General features: G+C 44.4%; 1 protein-coding gene across 1 annotated transcript in view; it reads left to right on the forward strand.

The window, feature by feature from the left end:
- The window catches only part of DNAH10 (dynein axonemal heavy chain 10), a 147,721-nt gene that overhangs the window by 51,316 nt on the left and 76,731 nt on the right, over positions 1-19,674 (forward strand). The window contains exons 29-36 of the mRNA XM_066603357.1: positions 11,705-11,938; positions 13,419-13,642; positions 14,233-14,502; positions 16,279-16,462; positions 16,769-16,903; positions 17,144-17,296; positions 18,032-18,220; positions 18,796-18,942. Coding sequence (XP_066459454.1) covers positions 11,705-11,938; positions 13,419-13,642; positions 14,233-14,502; positions 16,279-16,462; positions 16,769-16,903; positions 17,144-17,296; positions 18,032-18,220; positions 18,796-18,942 — 1,536 coding nt within the window. The remainder of the gene's footprint in view (positions 1-11,704; positions 11,939-13,418; positions 13,643-14,232; positions 14,503-16,278; positions 16,463-16,768; positions 16,904-17,143; positions 17,297-18,031; positions 18,221-18,795; positions 18,943-19,674) is intronic.

A 19,674-nucleotide genomic window follows, 5' to 3' on the forward strand; every position in this document is an offset into this window, starting at 1 on the left:
CCGTAAGTATGACCTTCACTGTACCTTCAGCTTGTCAGGGGTTCGTTCTTCGTCTGTTTGCGGGTTTCTCCATCTTCATATTTTACAGCAACAGATGACTGGCGGGCAATCTGTTTTCCTCGGGTGGCAGATGGAAGTGATGCATCACGGAATCTTAACAGCTAATATAACACACAGGGGCGGGGCTTATCCATTGGGATAATGGGAGATTTATGACACGTTTTAAAAGAACACTTTGTTGCCCATAGCAACCAATCACAATGCATCTTTCATTGCATATTCTGCTATTGAAAAATCAAAGCTGCTTGTTCTTTCAGACAATTTTCCTAAATCTTCCCCAATAATCAATATTATCATCACAGACCTACTTATCTGGTCTAATAGTGTAAATTCAGACTAGTCAGTCTAAAAATATGTCACATTTATCACCATGTCCAATACTGGATGATAAGTTTGATGCATCCTCAGACACGTTCATCTAACTCTACACCCCGTAGTGATTGACTTGCTTTGAGCCCAAATTTTGGTGCATATTGTCACATTTACATCATCACTACTTTCTCACTAAAACACATTCTAGAAGTTACCGGATACCAATAGTCCGTAGTCTGATAGACCTAATATGATATATTAGTATCACCAGGGGTGTAACTAAAGGCTCGGGGGGCCGGGTGCAAAAGTTCGGCTGGTGCTTCCCCTCTCCATCTGTACCTGTGCCCATACCTAAACTGTGCTGCATACAGTTGCAAATCAAAATTTACATACACGATCTAGCCCCTTGGTGTAAGCTTTCTAAACATGACTAATTTCCTGGACTATGTGAAAATTTTTTCGTAACCTCTTAGGCCACTTTCACACGGCCAAGAAAATTGTGCAAGATTTGTGCTTTGTGAGACGGACAAATCTCACACAAATATGAACCACATTCTTTTGAATAGGGTCACACATGAGCGATATTTTTTGTGCATCGTAGCATGGGAAAATATTGTGGCATGTCCTATCTTTGGGCGTTCACTTGTAACACCTCACATTGCCCATTGTTTTCAATGGGGCCAGCACAGCATCGCATGGCGTACGAGATGCACACAAATGTAATGCAAGGTTGTCCCCATTGAAAACGATGGGAAACACTCTGCAATCCTCGGCAGAGTATCGCTACGTCCCCGAAGTGATGCGAGGTGGTTTAAACACAAAAACACCTCACATCTGTGGGGACATCGCATGTTGGCAAGTGGGATATCGGGCTGTGTTTTACGGCCCGATATCGCACTCTTCTGTGTGAAATTAGCCTAAGATTTTGTTTAATGCTCTTAGTAGCATTTTTAAACCACAATTAAAATCACATAAAAAACTGCATGTGTTTTTAAGAAACCACATGCACTATTAAAAACCGCAGGTGGATTTAAAAAATACATGCGTTTCTGTTTTTTAAATTGCATGAAGGTTTTTGATGCGTTTTTTTAATTGCGTGTAAAGTGTGCAATTATATACAGGAAATACCCAGGTTATTCCAACATGGTATATATTACTATATACAGGAGATGTATAATTTATCCCAGTTGTGCATATACATTTATATACAGCAGATATCCCTGTCACACCAGAAAGTTCCATCTATACATAAATCTCCTGTATATGATGACTAATTATTAGTATTATTTATACTACCAGTGCTTCTGGTGGCGCGATGCGCCACTAATGTAATATATAGTAAGAGGGATTGGAGTTGGTCAGAATATTTCCGTGCAAATAGTAAGCTATTGACATTACAGGTGGTCCCCGACTTGCGAACAGGTTCCGTTCCGGGAGCCCGTTCGCAAGTCCGTTTTGTTCGCAAGTCGAACAAATGGTATGGAGCGGGTGGATCCCGCTCCATACAACGTCGGGTGCAGGCTGTTCTTACAGCGGGCACCCGGCGGCAGCAGTTCCGACGAGCCGCGCCGCTTGTCAGAACTGTTAACACTTTAAATACCGCTCTGACAGCGGTATTTAGAGTGTTAACAGTTCCGCCGAGCGGCGCGGCTTGTCGGAACTGCTGCCGCCGGGTGCCCGCTGTAAGAAACAGCCTGCACCCGACGTTCAGGGGGCCCGTACAGCGTCCCACGATGAGATCGCGGGACACTGTGCGGTTGCTAGGCAGCCGGGGACCTCCTGAAAGGCCCCAGGGCTGTCTATGCAGAGTGCCCATCAAGCGCACGGCTTGATAGGCGCTCTGCATAGACAGCCCTAGGGCCTTTCAGAAGGCCCCCGGCTGCCTAGCAACCGCGATTTGACCGGACAGGCTTCTATCAGGCTTGATAGAAGCTTGTCCGGTCCCTGCACAGCATGATGTAATGCCATAGCATTACATCATACTGTGCAGGACAGATAGTTCGTATCTAGCGAAATTCGTAAGTCGAATGTTCGCAAGTCGGGGACTATCTGTATTTGTAATTGTGCTGAACACCTATGAATAAGAAAATGTCAGTAAATGTACAAAATAGCAATACCAATACTGCAACATTTCAACCTGTGAACATACCGAAGGGATACAACCAGTGTTACTGGTGGCGCGATGCGCCACTTACTAATATACACTGTAAGGACTTGCAGTTAGTACAAATATTTCCGTGCAAATAGTAAGCTATTGGCATTATTTACCATTTTCCAACATTGCAAACAGTGATCTACCAACTTCAGCAGCTCGCTGAGGAGACATGTTGGCTTGTTGCGTTAGCTTATCTGGTGCATGAGATTTACAAACTTCAGCTGGTGGTTGAGGTGAAATTGTGGCTTTTCGCTGTGTCATGTAAGCTTCATAAATAATCCCTCTGTAGTGACATTTTGCACGCCAGAGACAGTTAGTTTTACCACTGGACAACGGTTCATGATTAGATGAAGGCTGGACTGGTGTTGGTGGCATTAGCACTTGAGATGACATATTACATTCAGGAGCTTGTCAAGATAGTGGTGAAGAACTATGCTTCAATGTTGTTGGTCATTATGCACTGCTAGCTATGTATGTGTACATTTGTGAGGTGTTATTTATTGAAGTCTGCACACAGATGTCCAGCTGTCTCACAATCAGTTACAAACTACCAGACTGAGCAATGCTGTATCCATAGCAACTGAGACTGCGGGGGTTTGTGGGCGATGTAGTCTGCCCATAATTCCTCATTCAGTGCACTAGGATTGAGGACTTGTGATAGTGTTACCATCATGGGATGGGGGGGGGGAGCTCAGAGACCATGTGACTGATCATATGACAGTGACATCATCACAGATCCTGTGAGCACATGGCTGCTATCGTGTTCTGTGTTTATATATTCTTTAGGACCTGTGATGATGTCACGTGATTAGTGGGTGGATCATGTGAAGCACACATATACACACACACTTACGGTAAAGTGGTTGTTAGTACTTTGATATTAACCATCCTGGTGTAAGGATGGTTTCACATCTGCGTGGAGATTTCCTGTATATAATTATATATGTACAACTGGTATAAGTTAGACATCTCCTATATATATGGACCATGCTGGTATAACCTAGGTATCTCCTGTATATAATTATAGATGTACAACTGGTATAAGTTAGACATCTCCTATATATAATAATATGGACCATGCTGGTATAACCTAGGTATCTCCTGTATATAATTATATGTACAGCTGGTATAACTTATACCAGTTGTACATATTTGAGTATGTACAGTACTTACCACCTCCTCCAGTCTTCTCCTGCATTCCCCGACACTGCCGGCTGCGTGATTGGTCAGTGTACTGCCGGCCGGACCAATCACGCACCCGGAAGTGCACTGATAGACTGCAGTTGTGACCAATCACAACTGCTGTGTCTCAGTGGAAAGAGTGCACTGGGTAAGTGTGCGGCCTGTAATTGGTTGCTGGCTTCACCGGTAACGGCCTTTCCCTCCTTGAATGCCACCTACAGTCGACCCATGGGCCATGGCAGTGATACTGTATCTGGCAGGTGGCCTGCGAGCCCCTGTTTGCTAAGGGGCCAGGTCGTAATTGTGACCCCCGCGACCCCTAGCAGTACGTCAGTGATGAGAAGTCAGGCTCTGCTCTGCATGGAACCACATGGAGTCTGTCAGATGCGTACGTTAGGAAGATTTCTTTGATGCTGTCCGGAATTTCATTGGGAAGGTGTTTCAGGGAGCACAGAAGGGGCACATTTATGTTTAGAGGTACAGAAAGTGTATTATTTATTTATTACTATCTGACTACATTATTTGGTGACTTAATAATAGAGCTGAGCTGCTATGTTATAAAAGCTGTCTCTATCTATCTATCTATCTATCTATCTATCTATCTATCTATCTATCTATCTATCTATCTATCTATCTTACCTGTCAAAAGCTTAAAGGCCCTTTTACACACAACGATTGTTGCTTGTAAATAAGTGCTCATCGTGCACTTACCATGCACCTTTCGTCCATTGCTGAGTTAAGCTTAGCTTAAAATCTGTCTTCCCTGATAAGAGAGACCGCACGCTGAGTTCTCCATGGCAGTGCTGATAACATTCTTTAGCTGCTGTCCTGCTGGAGAACAATAGTGATGCATTTAGAGAACAAACCACCCGCTGTTCTCTAAATACATGCAAATGAAGCTAGTTAGCTACTAATGGGCTGATTAGCCTATTAATAGCTAATGCAAAATGATTTCCCAAAACTGTCAGATTCTGACGAATTTTGAACGATCATCTGTGTGTGTAAATGGGGCTTTAGAACACCTACTTTTTTCCAGTTATTTTGACATTAACACAGTTCAAGTCCAGCAAAAAATGTGAAAAGGTTCAAAAGTTCAAAATAAGTTAAAAACCTAAAAATATTATAAAATTTTAACTTGAAATGCAATAATTGACTGAATTTATGATTTTACCTAGAGATGAGCGAGCACCAAAATGCTCGGGTGCTCGTTACTCGAGACGAAATTTTCGCGATGCTCGAGGGTTCGTTTCGAGTAGCGAACCCCATTGAAGTCAATGGGCGACCCGAGCATTTTTGTATATCGCTGATGCGGCAAGAGTGGGCCCCCCCTTCCCAACAATTTTTACTTCTGAAAAGCCCTCATTAGCAATGCATACCTTAGCTAAGCACCTAAGCACCACACTACCTCCAACAAAGCACAATCACTGCCTGCATGACACTCCGCTGCCACTTCTCCTGGGTTACATGCTGCCCCCCCCCCCGCATGACCCAGTGTCCACAGCACACACCAAAGTGTCCCTGCGCAGCCTTCAGCTGCACTCATGCCACGCCACACTCATGTCTATTTATAAGTGCGTCTGCCATGAGGAGGAACTGCAGGCACACACTGCAGAGGGTTGGCACGGCTAGGCAGCGACCCTCTTTAAAAGGGGCAGGATGATAGCCCACAATGCTGTACAGAAGCAATGAGAAATATAATCCTGTGCCACCGCCATCAGGAGCTGCACATGTGGGCATAGCAATGGGGAACCTATGTGCCACACACTATTCATTCTGTCAAGGTGTCTGCATGCCCCAGTCAGACTGCGTTTTTTTATAAATAGTCACAGGCAGGTACAACTCCGCAATGGGAATTCCGTGTGCACCCACAGCATGGGTGGCTCCCTGGAACCCACCCGCTGTACATAAATGTATCCCATTGCAGTGCCCTGGACAGCAGAGCTAACGTCAGTTTAAATGCAGGTGGGCTTCGGCCCAAACTGCATGCCCCAGTCAGGCTCGAGTTTTTTATAAGTATACACAGGCACGTACATCTCCCTAATGGGAAGTCCATGTGGACCGACAGCATGGGTGGGTCCCAGGAAGCCACTGGCGGTACATAAATATATCCCATTGCAGTGCCCAGCACAGCTGATGTAACGTCAGCTTTAATGAAGGTGGGCAAAAAATTATTTGGATTACACTGTAGGCGAGGGCCCAAAAAAATTGGTGTGCTAATGTAACTCAGAAAAACTGCCCATGCCCAACCAAGAGGGCAGGTGGAACCCATTAATCGCTTTGGTTAATGTGGCTTAATTGGTAACTAGGCCATGAGGCAGCCCAGTTAAAATAAAAATTGGTTCAGGTGCAAGTTTCAACGCTTTAATGAGCATTGAAACGTATAAAAATTGTTTCCAAAAATTATATGACTGAGCCTTGTGGGCCTAAGAAAAATTGCCCGTTCGGCGTGATTACGTCAGGTTTCAGGAGGAGGAGCAGGAGGAGGAGGATGAATAGAATACACAGATTGATGAAGCAAAAAGGTCCCCGTTTTTGATGGTGATAGAGAACGATGCTTCCATCCGCGGGTGCAGCCTACGTATTGCTTAGGTATCGCTGCTGTCCGCTGGTGGAGAAGAGAAGTCTGGGGAAATCCAGGCTTTGTTCATCTTGATGAGTGTAAGCCTGTCGGCACTGTCGGTTGACAGGCGGGTACGCTTATCCGTGATGATTCCCCCAGCCGCACTAAACACCCTCTCTGACAAGACGCTAGCCGCAGGACAAGCAAGCACCTCCAGGGCATACAGCGCGAGTTCAGGCCACATGTCCAGCTTCGACACCCAGTAGTTGTAGGGGGCAGAGGCGTCACGGAGGACGGTCGTGCGATCGGCTACGTACTCCCTCACCATCCTTTTACAGTGCTCCCGCCAACTCAGCCTTGACTGGGGAGCGGTGACACAGTCTTGCTGGGGAGCCATAAAGCTGGCAAAGGCCTTGGAGAATGTTCCCCTACCTGCACTGTACATGCTGCCTGATTTCTGCGCCTCCCCTGCTACCTGGCCCTCGGAACTGCACCTTCTGCCACTAGCGCTGTCGGATGGGAATGTTACCATCAGTTTGTCCGCCAGGGTCCTGTGGTATAGTATCACTCTCGAACCCCTTTCCTCTTCGGGTATGAGAGTGGAAAGGTTCTCCTTATACCCTGGGTCGAGCAGTGTGTACACCCAGTAATCCGTAGTGGCCAGAATGCGTGTAACGCGAGGGTCTTGAGAAAGGCATCCTAACATGAAGTCAGCCATGTGTGCCAGGGTACCTGTACGCAACACATGGCTGTCCTCACTAGGAAGATCACTTTCAGGATCCTCCTCCTCCTTAGGCCATACACGCTGGAAGGATGACAGGCAAGCAGCATGGGTACCCTCAGCAGTGGGCCAAGCTGTCTCTTCCCCCTCCTCCTCATGCTCCTCCCCCTCCTCCTCAACGCGCTGAGATATAGACATGAGGGTGCTCTGACTATCCAGCGATATACTGTCTTCCCCCGCCTCCGTTTCCGAGTGCAAAGCGTCTGCCTTTATGCTTTGCAGGGAACTTCTCAAGAGGCATAGCAGAGGAATGGTGACGCTAATAATTGCAGCATCCCCGCTCACCATCTGGGTAGACTCCTCAAAGTTTCCAAGGACCTGGCAGATGGCTGCCAACCAGGCCCACTCTTCTGTAAAGAACTGAGGAGGCTGACTCCCACTGCGCCGCCCATGTTGGAGTTGGTATTCCACTATAACTCTATGCTGCTCATAGAGTCTGGCCAACATGTGGAGCGTAGAGTTCCACCATGTGGGCACGTCGCACAGCAGTCGGTGCACTGGCAGATTAAACCGATGTTGCAGGGTCTGCAGGGTGGCAGCGTCCGTCTTGGACTTGCGGAAATGTGCGCTGACCCGGCGCACCTTTCCGAGCAGGTATGACAAGTGTGGGTAGCTTTTCAGAAAGCGCTGAACCACCAAATTAAAGACATGGGCCAGGCATGGCACGTGCGTGAGGCTGCCGAGCTGCAGAGCCGCCACCAGGTTACGGCCGTTGTCACACACGACCATGCCCAGTTGGAGGCTCAGCGGCGAAAGCCAGCGGTTGGTCTGCTCTGTCAGACCCTACAGCAGTTCGTGGGCCGTGTGCCTCTTCTCTCCTAAGCTGAGTAGTTTCAGCGCGGCCTGCTGACGCTTGCCCACCGCTGTGCTGCCACGCCGCGCGATACCGAATGCTGGCGACGTGCTGCTGCTGACACATCTTGATTGCGAGACAGAGGTTGCGTTGGAGGAGGAGGAGGAGGGTGGTTTAGTGGAGGAAGCATACACCGCCGCAGATACCAGCACGGAGCTGGGGCCCGCAATTCTGGGGGTGGGTAGGACGTGAGCGGTCCCAGGCTCTGACTCTGTCCCAGCATCCACTAAATTCACCCAATGTGCCGTCAGGGAGATATAGTGGCCCTGCCCGCCTGTGCTTGTCCACGTGTCCGTTGTTAAGTGGACCTTGGCAGTAACCGCGTTGGTGAGGGCGCGTACAATGTTGCGGGAGACGTGGTCGTGCAGGGCTGGGACGGCACATCGGGAAAAGTAGTGGCGACTGGGAACCGAGTAGGGCGGGGCCGCCGCCGCCATCATGCTTTTGAAAGCCTCCGTTTCCACAAGCCTATACGGCAGCATATCCAGGCTGATCAATTTGGCTATGTGCACGTTTAACGCTTGAGCGTGCGGGTGCGTGGCGGCGTACTTGCGCTTGCGCTCAAACACTTGCGCTAGCGACGTCTGGACGCTGCGCTGAGAGACATTGCTGGATGGGGCCAAGGACAGCGGAGGTGAGGGTGTGGGTGCAGGCCGGTAGGCACTCGTGCCTGTGTCCTCAGAGGGGGGTTGGATCTCAGTGGCAGGTTGGGGCACAGGGGGAGAGGCAGTGGTGCAAACCGGAGGCGGTGAACGGCCTTCGTCCCACCTTGTGGGGTGCTTGGCCATCATATGCCTGCGCATGCTGGTGGTGGTGGCTCCCCAGCTGATCTTGGCGCGACAAAAGTTGCACACCACTGTTCGTCGGTCGTCAGGCGTCTCTGTGAAAAACTGCCACACCTTAGAGCACCTTGGCCTCTGCAGGGTGGCATGGCGCGAGGGGGCGCTTTGGGAAACAGTTGGTGGATTATTCGGTCTGGCCCTGCCTCTACCCCTGGCCACCGCACTGGCTCAGCCTGTGCCCACACCCTGACTTGGGCCTCCGCGTCCTCGCCCGCGTCCACATCCTCTAGGCCTACCCCTACCCAGTACAGCATGCTGTATTTACATAGGCAGGCCAGTAGTGCAGAACAGAAGACAGTACTTATTAAATAGCTGTGCCTTCCAAAAATTGATCTGCGGAATGCACAGCAGAGCCAGGAAAGAATTTTGCGCAAGCCTGCTGTAACACTTAGCTGGCTGCGTATGAATTAGGACAACTACCCCCAGCAGAGACACTGAGGACGGTCACAGGCAGCCCAAATAGATTTTTTTTCCCAAATGTTTTTGGAAAGGCCCACTGCCTATATACACTAAGTATGTCTTCTGTCCCTGCCTCACCACTACTGGCCCTGCACTATGTAAAATTACTGCAGACTGTTTCACTGTGGACAGGAATACAGCGCTGATGTAACAGGCAACACAGAGCCAGGAAAGAATTTTGCGCAAGCCTGCTGTAACACTTAGCTGGCTGCGTATGAATTAGGACAACTACCCCCAGCAGAGACCCAGTACACTGAGGACGGTCACAGGCAGCCCAAATAGATTTTTTTTCCCAAATGTTTTTGGAAAGGCCCACTGCCTATATACACTAAATATGTCTTCTGTCCCTGCCTCACCACTACTGGCCCTGGACAATGTAAAATTACTGCAGGACGCAATGCTCTGCACGGCCGATATAGAAAAAAAAAAGTGCAACACTGCAAAAAGCGGCCTCCACACTACTGCACACGGTTAGATGTGGCCCTAAGAAGGACCGTTGGGGTTCTTGAAGCCTAAAATAACTCCTAACACTCTCCCTATAGCAACTCCAGCAAGACAGCACTTTCCCTGAACTATGTCAGAATGCATCTGTGGCGAGCCGCGGGAGGGGCCGATTTATATACTCGGGTGACACCTGATTTCGCCAGCCACTCACTGCAGGGGGGTGGTATAGGGCTTGAACGTCGCAGGGGGAAGTTGTAATGCCTTCCCTGTCTTTCTATTGGCCAGAAAAGCACGCTAACGCCTCAGAGATGAAAGTGAAAGTAACTCGAACATCGCGTGGTGCTCGCCTCGAGTAACGAGCATCTCGAACACGCTAATACTCGAACGAGTATCAAGCTCGGACGAGTACGTTCGCTTATCTCTAATTTTAACCAAATTACTTTTTTCAGGAAACACAACAAGGACAGCTGCTCTGCAGCACAAAAAACAATTTATGGTTTGTAATTGGATGCAAACTAATTCTACAGGTGTCTCAACTTTTGTAGATTACTTTCAAACCCTCTGATTATAGTGTATATAACTAGTGTTGGATCAGACTATATTACAACACCCTGTAGAGCAGGATTTGGACAGTTTTGTTCTTTAGGTCAGAGAAAATTGGTATCATAATGCAAAGAAAAAGGCAATTAACCAAATAAGACAGACAGCCAATTATAACCCTTAGAAGTGTAGGTCTGTCCTGCAAGGAAAATGCCAAGAATGCCAAGGTGGCTGTCAGTATAGTTTCCTATACCATCAAAAGACACTTGAAAACTGGAGGAAACTCTAACCGGAAAAGGTCTGGCAGACCAAAGGCCATTACAAAATCTGATGACAAGTTTTTAAAAGTGAACAGTTTGTGTAATCGGCGCCTCACAGCACAAAATCTTCAAGCACAGATTAAGGGCTCTTTCACACAAGCGTATATCGGCCCGCAGCATCTCCAGTGGACTACTGAAGGTTTTATGGACCAAAGAAACAATTTGACATCTTTGTTACATCACACAGGGTTTTTGTACACTGTTAAATAGGTGTAAGGATGCTTCCCGAGTGTGTGACTACAACTGTCAAACATGGAGGGAGGATGTTTGATGGTTTGGGGCTTTTTTGCTGGATCCAGAGTTAGCAACATTCACACAGTGAATGGCACAGTGGACAAAAAGGGGTACCATAGCATTTTGATGCACCCTCTGGTGTATTCTTAAGTTGGTCAGAGGTTCATATTACATCAAGATAATGAACCGAAAAAATACTTCTAGGTTATGTCAAAACTACTTAAGAAGACAAAAAAAAATGTTAGTAGGCTTCAAAGAATGAAATGGCCTGCACAGTCCGAACTCAAAAATCCCATGCAACTTGTTTGGGATCAATTGACACAAAAGTGAAAGTCATGCAACCTACAAGTGCAGCACATTTATGGGAACTTCCGCAACAATGTTGGGAAGAAATTTCTGAACAATATCTGAATGCAAATGTAGAAAGAATGCCTTGATTGTGTAAAGCTGTTATATCAGCCAGAGGTGACTACTTTGAAGAGTTGGATATCTAAATTTAATCTGGTGAAACAAAGCTAATACATTATTTTTAATTATCTTAACTTATTTATTTGTTCTATGCTTTAATTTCAAAGTACATTTCAAACATTAAACTGTGTAAATATCAATAAAAACTGGACAAATTGAGATATTTTAAAATTTTTGACCGGTGGTGTGTGCTCGTGTGTCTATATATTAAATTTAATTTTGTGAGGGATGGGGGAAGGTTCTGAGTCAATTCTGAGTTTTGCTACTGGATTCAACGTGTTTTATGTACACCCCTATGTTGTAAAGTGGGTAGTGTGACGTACTGCCTATTCCGTTTCACTCCAGTACATTGCAGGGTTTCTACCAGTAAGCACCTTTCATGATTAAATATGAAATATTTATAAAAACCAGACCAACTTGGACTGTTTTTTATTGATTTTGTATTCTGTATTAGTAAAAAATATAAATTATAATATCCTACTCTTACCTTGCAGATAATGTCAGAAACCATGAAGGATCCAGTAATAAAGCGTTGCTGTCAGGCCTCAAATCGGCTGTTTGACTTACTAAACCTAAGTGAGGATCTTGAAAAATGTCAAAAGAGCTTGAATGATTACTTGGACTCCAAGAGAAATGCTTTTCCACGGTTCTTCTTCATATCAGATGATGAACTGCTAAGCATTCTGGGCAGCAGTGATCCCACTTGTGTTCAGGAGCACATTATCAAGGTGACATCTTTTTACTGTGCTAATACTATTTGATACTAATTAGAGATGAGCGAACACGTTCGGCTCCGCCCCTTTTTCGCCCGAACACCGAACTTTGCGAACACTTCAGTGTTCGGGCGAAAAAGTTCGGGGGCCGCCGTGGCAGCGCGGGGGGGTGCGGCGGGGAGTGGGGGGGAGAGGGAGAGAGAGAGGGCTCCCCCCTGTTCCCCGCTACTGCCGCCCGCGCCGCCGCGCATCTCCCCGCCCCCCGGCGGCACCCGGACACTTACGCGCGAACACTGCAGTGTTCGGCAAAGCCGGTGTCCGGGTGCGGATGTGTCCGTAACGGACACGTTCGCTCATCCCTAATACTAATACTTTGTGCTGCCGGTGTTAGGGCTCTTGTCCACAGGCGGGTCAGATCCCTCAGCGGAGTTCGACCAGGTGCCCGGCCGGTGACCCCAGCTTACCTGTCCCTGCATCTTCTCCTCTGCTGCGATGTGCTGGTCGACACGCTGGTACACATGCGCAGTACAGAGAATGCCGTGCCGTCGTTATGGCGATGACGCAACTCCTTTGGCCATTCTGCAATGGCCGCGGGACGGACAGCTTCCATTGACTTCAATGCAAGCTGGCCGTGCGTAGACAGCACAAAATCACGGCATGATGCGATTTCTTCTCCGCGAGCAGGAAATCGCATTTTTACATTGCAAGCTATGGGGCTGGTTTTGCTGTGGAGTCCGGAGGCGGAATCCCGCTCTGTACACCGCAATGCAAATCCGTCCGTGAACAGGAGCCTTTAAACTATTAAAACAGTGTATTTTATGACATTGTCATGGTTTAAATCTTGTAAATAGTTTCCAACATATACTCTTCAGTGACGTCTTCGAGATATTTTTATTATCTTTTATGTAGATTACTGGGACAATTTATGTTAACCCAGTGGGATTTTTTAGGCGAATAAGATCTGAAACACTTCCCACTTTGGTTCACTGACAAAGACATAAATGACACTCTAAACCTCCTTAAATCTCGGGTCAAGTAAGATTTTAGCCACTGCCTTGTGAACCAATATGTTGGAATCTGTTGAGTATGAGCCCAGTGGGAAAATGTCCATAGTGAAGCAATGGTTCATTGATTCCACTTGGACACTCTGAAAGAAATATGCTAAGGCTTTGTTGTTTGCAGCTAATTCTTTGCATTGTGAATCTTCCAAAATATTCTCAACTTGTAGTTGACTTCAAACGAGAAATTGGCAGGTCTAAACAGACCCTTACAAAGATATGTTGGTATGGTGAAAGGTACTCCCCAAGCTTTGTGAACATTTATCCAGTGATTGTCCTGGGCACTGTCTCTCATTAGTTTTATCTTTTTCAGATTTTTTTTCTGCAACCCAACTACAGTGTTTTATCAAATAAATGAAGGATGAGTAATGTGTTTCACAGCTTTGCTACATTTACACTAAATGTTATGTATACCTGAGCACCTGCTTTTGTTACAGATGTATGATAACATTGCATCACTGAGATTTCAAGCTGGCGACAATGGTGAAATGCTAGCAACAGGGATGATCTCTGCTGAAGGGGAGGTGATGGCATTCCGCCAGGCTATAGCGGCTGAAGGTCGCGTGGAGGATTGGATGACTGCTGTTCTGCAGGAAATGAGGAGAACCAACAGGCTCATTACTAAGGAGGCTATATTTAGATACTGTGAGGATAAGAGCAGGTACTGTCAATATCCTAGTCATGTTCTTCATTATGTAATTGTGTTAACAGTACATTTCAGTGCTCAACTCCACTTCCTTTATGCTCATAATCTACAAACATAGTTTACATAAGCAATATCCATTTCACATTTTGGCAATATTTTTCAGACCAAGGGACTGAAGAAAACCCAAATGTAATCCTATACAAGTAGTTTATACCTGGTTTGTCTGACATCTGTCACCTGTAATTTCCATATGGTTAACTATTTAACACTTTGCAAACTTTGCTGAGTGTACATAATTATTTATCAAGGTTATCTTATGCCCTACAAGTGAACAAAGATGAGTGGTCCTAAAAAGTTGTAAAAATATTTACTACATATGCAAGGATCTGAAATTACGTAAAAAGTATACAGCACACAAACCTATGCTATAAAGGAATTTGTAACAGTGCCGCCCAGTACATGTAACAACAGAGATATAAAACTTTAGTACAGATCAATAAACCACTAGTTAGATCACACTAATGTACACATAAATTTTGCAGTCTTTAACCTTAATGATAAATTAATTAACATCTGCCTGCTTTTGGAATGTGTGAATTTTACAGGGTAGATTGGATGCTATTATACCAAGGAATGGTTGTCTTGGCTGGTAATCAGGTGTGGTGGACTTGGGAAGTTGAAGATGTCTTCTGTAAAGTTAAGAAAGGAGAGAAACAAGCGCTCAAAAACTATGCTAAGAAAATGCACCAGCAGATTGATGAACTTGTGACCCGGATAACACAACCGCTAACTAAAAATGACCAGAAAAAATATAATACTGTTCTCATCATTGATGTCCATGCCAGAGACATTGTGGACATATTTGTGAGAGACAGGTACATTTAATGTTTAACATCATTCCTGGCAAAAAAAAAACCCTATATGAAAGCACAAATTGTATTCCTTTTTTTATTTAAACACCCCAAAACATATATAAGACAAGTTACCTTGATGTCATTCTCATTGGTGAGGGATGAGTTCATTCCCTTATGGTTTAATTCCCTGATAACCCCTGCTCTATTTTTGTAGGGGGTAACACATTGGGATCTATGATTATAATTGACTTTTTAAGGGCTCTCTTAGGCCGCCTGCACACGGGCGGAAATCCCGCGGCGGGATTATCCGTGGGATTTCCGCCACTAAAAGCCTGCATAGGAGTGCATTACAATACGCACTCCTATGCAGACGGCCGCGGTTTGGCCGCGCGAAATGTCGCGCGGCAAACAAACCGCGGCATGTCCTATTTCTATGCGGGGCTCGCAGAGCCTCGCACAGAAACGTCACTCACCCGGCCGCCGGCTCCGGTCTGTGCATGCGCCGGCTGCCCGGCAGCCGGCACACGAAAGAGCCAGGGCCACCAGGCGCGGGTGAGTACGTGCTCGTCCCTGCAGGCTCTCGGGTCGGGTCCCGCGGCAAGAATTCTCGCCGCCGGATCCGACCCGCTCGTCTGCAGGCGGCCTTAGGTGCATAATAGTGGACAGTCGTCATGGAGTGGAGTTGTGCTTCTCAAGGCTAAAGCCCTGCAGTTAGGTAACTGTAAGTGTCCTTTTACACAGAGCCAGTAATGGTTCGCTTGAATAAATGAAGACAGATTTCTCACGTACAGACAGTTTATACATGCAGATACATTGTTTACTTTGATCGTTCAGTCATTCAGGTAACTGTACCAGGGAATATGAACAACTGCATGAATGCTCTTTACACATAACGAGTTGCGATAAATTATTTTTATGCCTGCTTAAAATGAACGACGAACATGAAGTGAATGAATTATTGTTCAATGTTCAATTGTTGGCCATGTTTACACTGAATGATTTTGTTAAAATTTGGACAATCCAATGATTTTTTTGAATGATTTGTTCCGTGTAAAAGAACCTCAAGTGAAGGGATTAGCAGGACAATTTGCCAATTTATCTTTTCCCTTGGTTCTTTTGCTATCTTTTGGGATGAATAGAAAGATCATCCTTTTAGAGGGACTCCTTTTATGCATATCCTGATGCATTACCTGATTCTATTAATTGTAACTCCTTAGGAATAACAATATTATTTGTTGCTATTTAATGTTGTGGATGTTTTCACTCCATTAAGGGTGATTTCACATCTGGGTTGGGAATTCTGCTTTCCTATACTGTTCATGGAGCAGGAAAAGGGAATCCCTGTAGCCAAACAGTTCAGTTTTTGAATGGAACTAAACAGCAATGGGCTGATGCTATTGACTAATATGGAGTCCGCCCTCTTTCCACCAAGCTGCACACAAGAAAGAGTCCTACATGCAGCACATTTTCTTCCGGTATTTTCTGTTGGATCTGTGATAGAACCTCCGGTTCCAACGCAGACGTGAGACCGGCCTAACTATGCTGCTTTTTGCAGATAATATGTATGCACTTGAATATTGAACCCATTTTTCCACTATTTCATTTGTCTTATATATGTTTTGGGGTGTTTTTAACGAAAAAGCAATAGTGTTTTACTATAGGGATTTTTTTTGCAGTTATGTTTATGGTATAATTATCTCTATAATTTACCCTTTTCTGATGTAGTGATTTAAAATCATTCACCCTGATTTTGCAACCAATGACTGTGTCTAATGGAAATTCTGAACTTTCTGCTAGCATTATGGATGCCCGCGAGTTTGAATGGGAAAGTCAACTACGCTTTTACTGGGATAGAGAACCAGACGAACTGAATGTCCGCCAGTGCACTGGAACTTTTGCCTATGGTTATGAATACATGGGTCTTAATGGGAGACTAGTCATTACCCCTCTGACTGATCGGATATACCTTACTCTTACGCAGGTAATTCAGACAGTAAATCTGGTAGCATCTGAGTACATAATTCAGGGCATTTGGCAAAGAAAACACATGAAAAATAATCTATTGTGTGCATCTGTCGCTTTGGTGTGTTTTTCTTTAGGGCTTGTGACCTGTTTAACATATCAATTATGCAATTTTTTTAGCTTGTATATACCACTGGTCATGCATATTGATTGAACATAACTAGTATTTTTTGCTATGAACCTAAACTTTGAAAAATGTTATAGCCTGTGCTATAGATGTCATGAAACTGTAGAATCTAGTTCCCCTTTATTTTTTTTCTTCTAGGCATTGTCTATGTATTTAGGTGGGGCGCCTGCAGGGCCAGCCGGGACTGGTAAAACTGAGACAACTAAAGATCTGGCTAAAGCTCTTGGATTACTGTGTGTGGTGACAAACTGCGGTGAAGGCATGGACTACAAGGTACACGAAGTGTTCTTGTTTACAATTTAGCATATGCTTAAAATATATTCATGTGCAAAAATGACATTGTTAGAGCATACTGGTATCTTATTCTCATTATCATATAAGGCTGCAGGGAATATGGAAATTTGAGACTAATATTTGATAGCATAATGAAATATTCTATTGCATTGGCAATTAATCTATATATGTACTACAGCTGACTAGAACTTTGTTTATATCTTTCCATCAATGTTGCAGGCTGTTGGTAAAATCTTCTCTGGCCTGGCTCAATGTGGAGCGTGGGGCTGCTTTGATGAATTCAACCGTATTGACGCCTCGGTACTTTCAGTCATTTCCTCTCAGATACAGACCATACGAAATGCTTTAATCCATCACTTGAAGAGATTCCAGGTGGGTTGTGCCTCTTTATGCATCTATAAAGTGGTGTTTTTATGTACCACAGAGATAGTTATTTAACAATGTCTTTGTTATATATGCTTAGTGGGGTATTCCATTCGCAACCAAAGATGGCTGTGATAAGTCCTTCTTTCTGTACTAGGTATATGGATGGACAGAAAGAGCGCTGTTGAACTATGCTGTTTCCCTAATGCTCATAGACTCCTATTGTGCTATGCTAGACTTGTTTAATATCTTAAGGAACATTGTATGGCTCAGAGTGTTAAGGCAGCAGAAATGCCTAAACTCTCGCTCATGACCTGAAGGTTGCGAGTTCAATCCCCGCGTTTATCAGGTAGCTGGCTCAGGGTTGACTCAGTCTTCCATTCTTGCATGGTCGGTAAAATGAGTCCCCAGCTTGGTGGGGGGTAATAAATAAAAATTACCTGAAAGCACTGTGGAATAAGTTGGCATTATACAAATAAACAATATATCTACTTTCTCCGTAGACTGCTATGTTTATTTTGTTTTCTATTTTTTTTCCTCTCAAAAATTTGATTGAGCTCTGGAGTTTACCATTACCATTATAAATGTCTGATCTCCCATTCTTCAGTATGGTTCATTGATATAAAATATACTATAATGGCATTGTAGTCTTTTTCATTTACCCCAATTTTATATTTTTCCTATTCTTATCTACAACTTTAAAATATGGATATCTGATTTCCTTTTGAATTTATTGATTCCCAGTTTGAAGGTCAGGAGATTGCCATGGATGCCCGCATGGGGATCTTTATTACAATGAACCCTGGCTATGCTGGCCGTACAGAATTACCAGAATCCGTGAAGGCTCTTTTCAGGCCTGTGGTTGTAATTGTACCAGACCTGCAACAAATCTGTGAGATTATGCTATTTTCAGAAGGGTTTCTTTTGGCCAAAGTAAGTTGAATAAATTATCTTTATGAGGATTATTATTATGAGTAGTTATTTCCTGTTTTTACTATGTTTGTATGTCCTGACCTACAACTATATCCATTATATAAATGGTCTTCATAGATTGTACACTCTTGTGAGCAGGGCCCTCACTCCTCTTGTCTGAATTGTTGATTGGTTTGCTATATACTGACTGATTGTGGCTGTCTATGTACCCTGTGATTTGTAAAATGCTGCAGAATAGGTTGATGCTATATAATAAAGATTTTTATTATATTTAAAAATTAAAGCAAAACCCTCTTAAAGTCCTTCATAGTCAGTAAAAGCATCTTGTTCTTTTCTATTATGTCTTCTGCTGTTCACTTTTTTTAGAATAGGGTTTGAGCAGTGAAAAGTTACAGCGACTTAAGATTTTATTTTATACTTACCAGTAAATTGCATGAAAAAACTAAAAAAAGCTGTAGAGATGTCTTTTTCACTCCATTGCTGGCCTTATCAATGTAATATAGTCATTTTAAAACTGAATGTAAAGCTACAGTGCCTGATCCATTGAATACCAAATTATTTTTTCCCAATTCTAGAACCTGGCTAAAAAGATGACCGTATTATATAGACTTTCTAAAGAACAACTGTCAAAACAGCATCATTATGATTTTGGCTTGCGTGCCTTAAAATCTGTGCTAGTGATGGCAGGAGAGTTGAAAAGAGGTTCACCAGACTTGAGTGAAGTAAGTATATTGTATTTTATTAAAGGTGGTTTTAAAGCAATTGTCACCATATATCGTTTTAGGGCATATGGACATCCCCTCCTTGGGACCCCACTTTAAGAACCAAAATAATTGTTTTTTTGTAAAGGTTTCTTCTTTTTTGATGGACTCATCAATGCATTAGTGTTTAGTGCCATTTAGACACAACGATTATCGCTCAAAATTCGCTCAAGCAGTCTTTTGAGCAATAATTGCTGTGTCTAAATGCACTCCAGCTGTCTTCTGTATACCCAGCTCGGATTGCTCAGCTGTATACCAGCTGAGCCCTCCGTGAACACAGCAAGAGTATGCAGAAGACAGCGCCCCAGCTGTCTTCTGTATACCCCGCTTGGAGCATTCAGCTAGATAGCTACTTAAGAGCTTATGCAAAGTAAACACTGAAAACTGTCACTCAAACTATTGCTTGAGTGAGCTTTGAGCGATTATCTTTACGTGTAAATGGGGTCTTAATGTTAAATGCAAAATGAAAATCTAGTTATCTATAGCTTCAAGCAGTTCCCAATTGCTCAGAGTTCAGATAAGAGCAGAAACAATAGGGACCAAGGAGGAATGCTACCTGGGTTTTTTTTCTTCTGTCAGATGAATGTGGGAAAGAAATTAAAAATGAACTTGTTTTTGTAAATGTTTTAGTTCAGGTTGTTCCTCTATTTATGCAATGTAAACATTTTAGCACAATTACACAATTTATTTTAG

The sequence above is a fragment of the Eleutherodactylus coqui genome, chromosome 5 (assembly GCF_035609145.1).
Source record: "Eleutherodactylus coqui strain aEleCoq1 chromosome 5, aEleCoq1.hap1, whole genome shotgun sequence".
Taxonomy (NCBI): domain Eukaryota; kingdom Metazoa; phylum Chordata; class Amphibia; order Anura; family Eleutherodactylidae; genus Eleutherodactylus; species Eleutherodactylus coqui.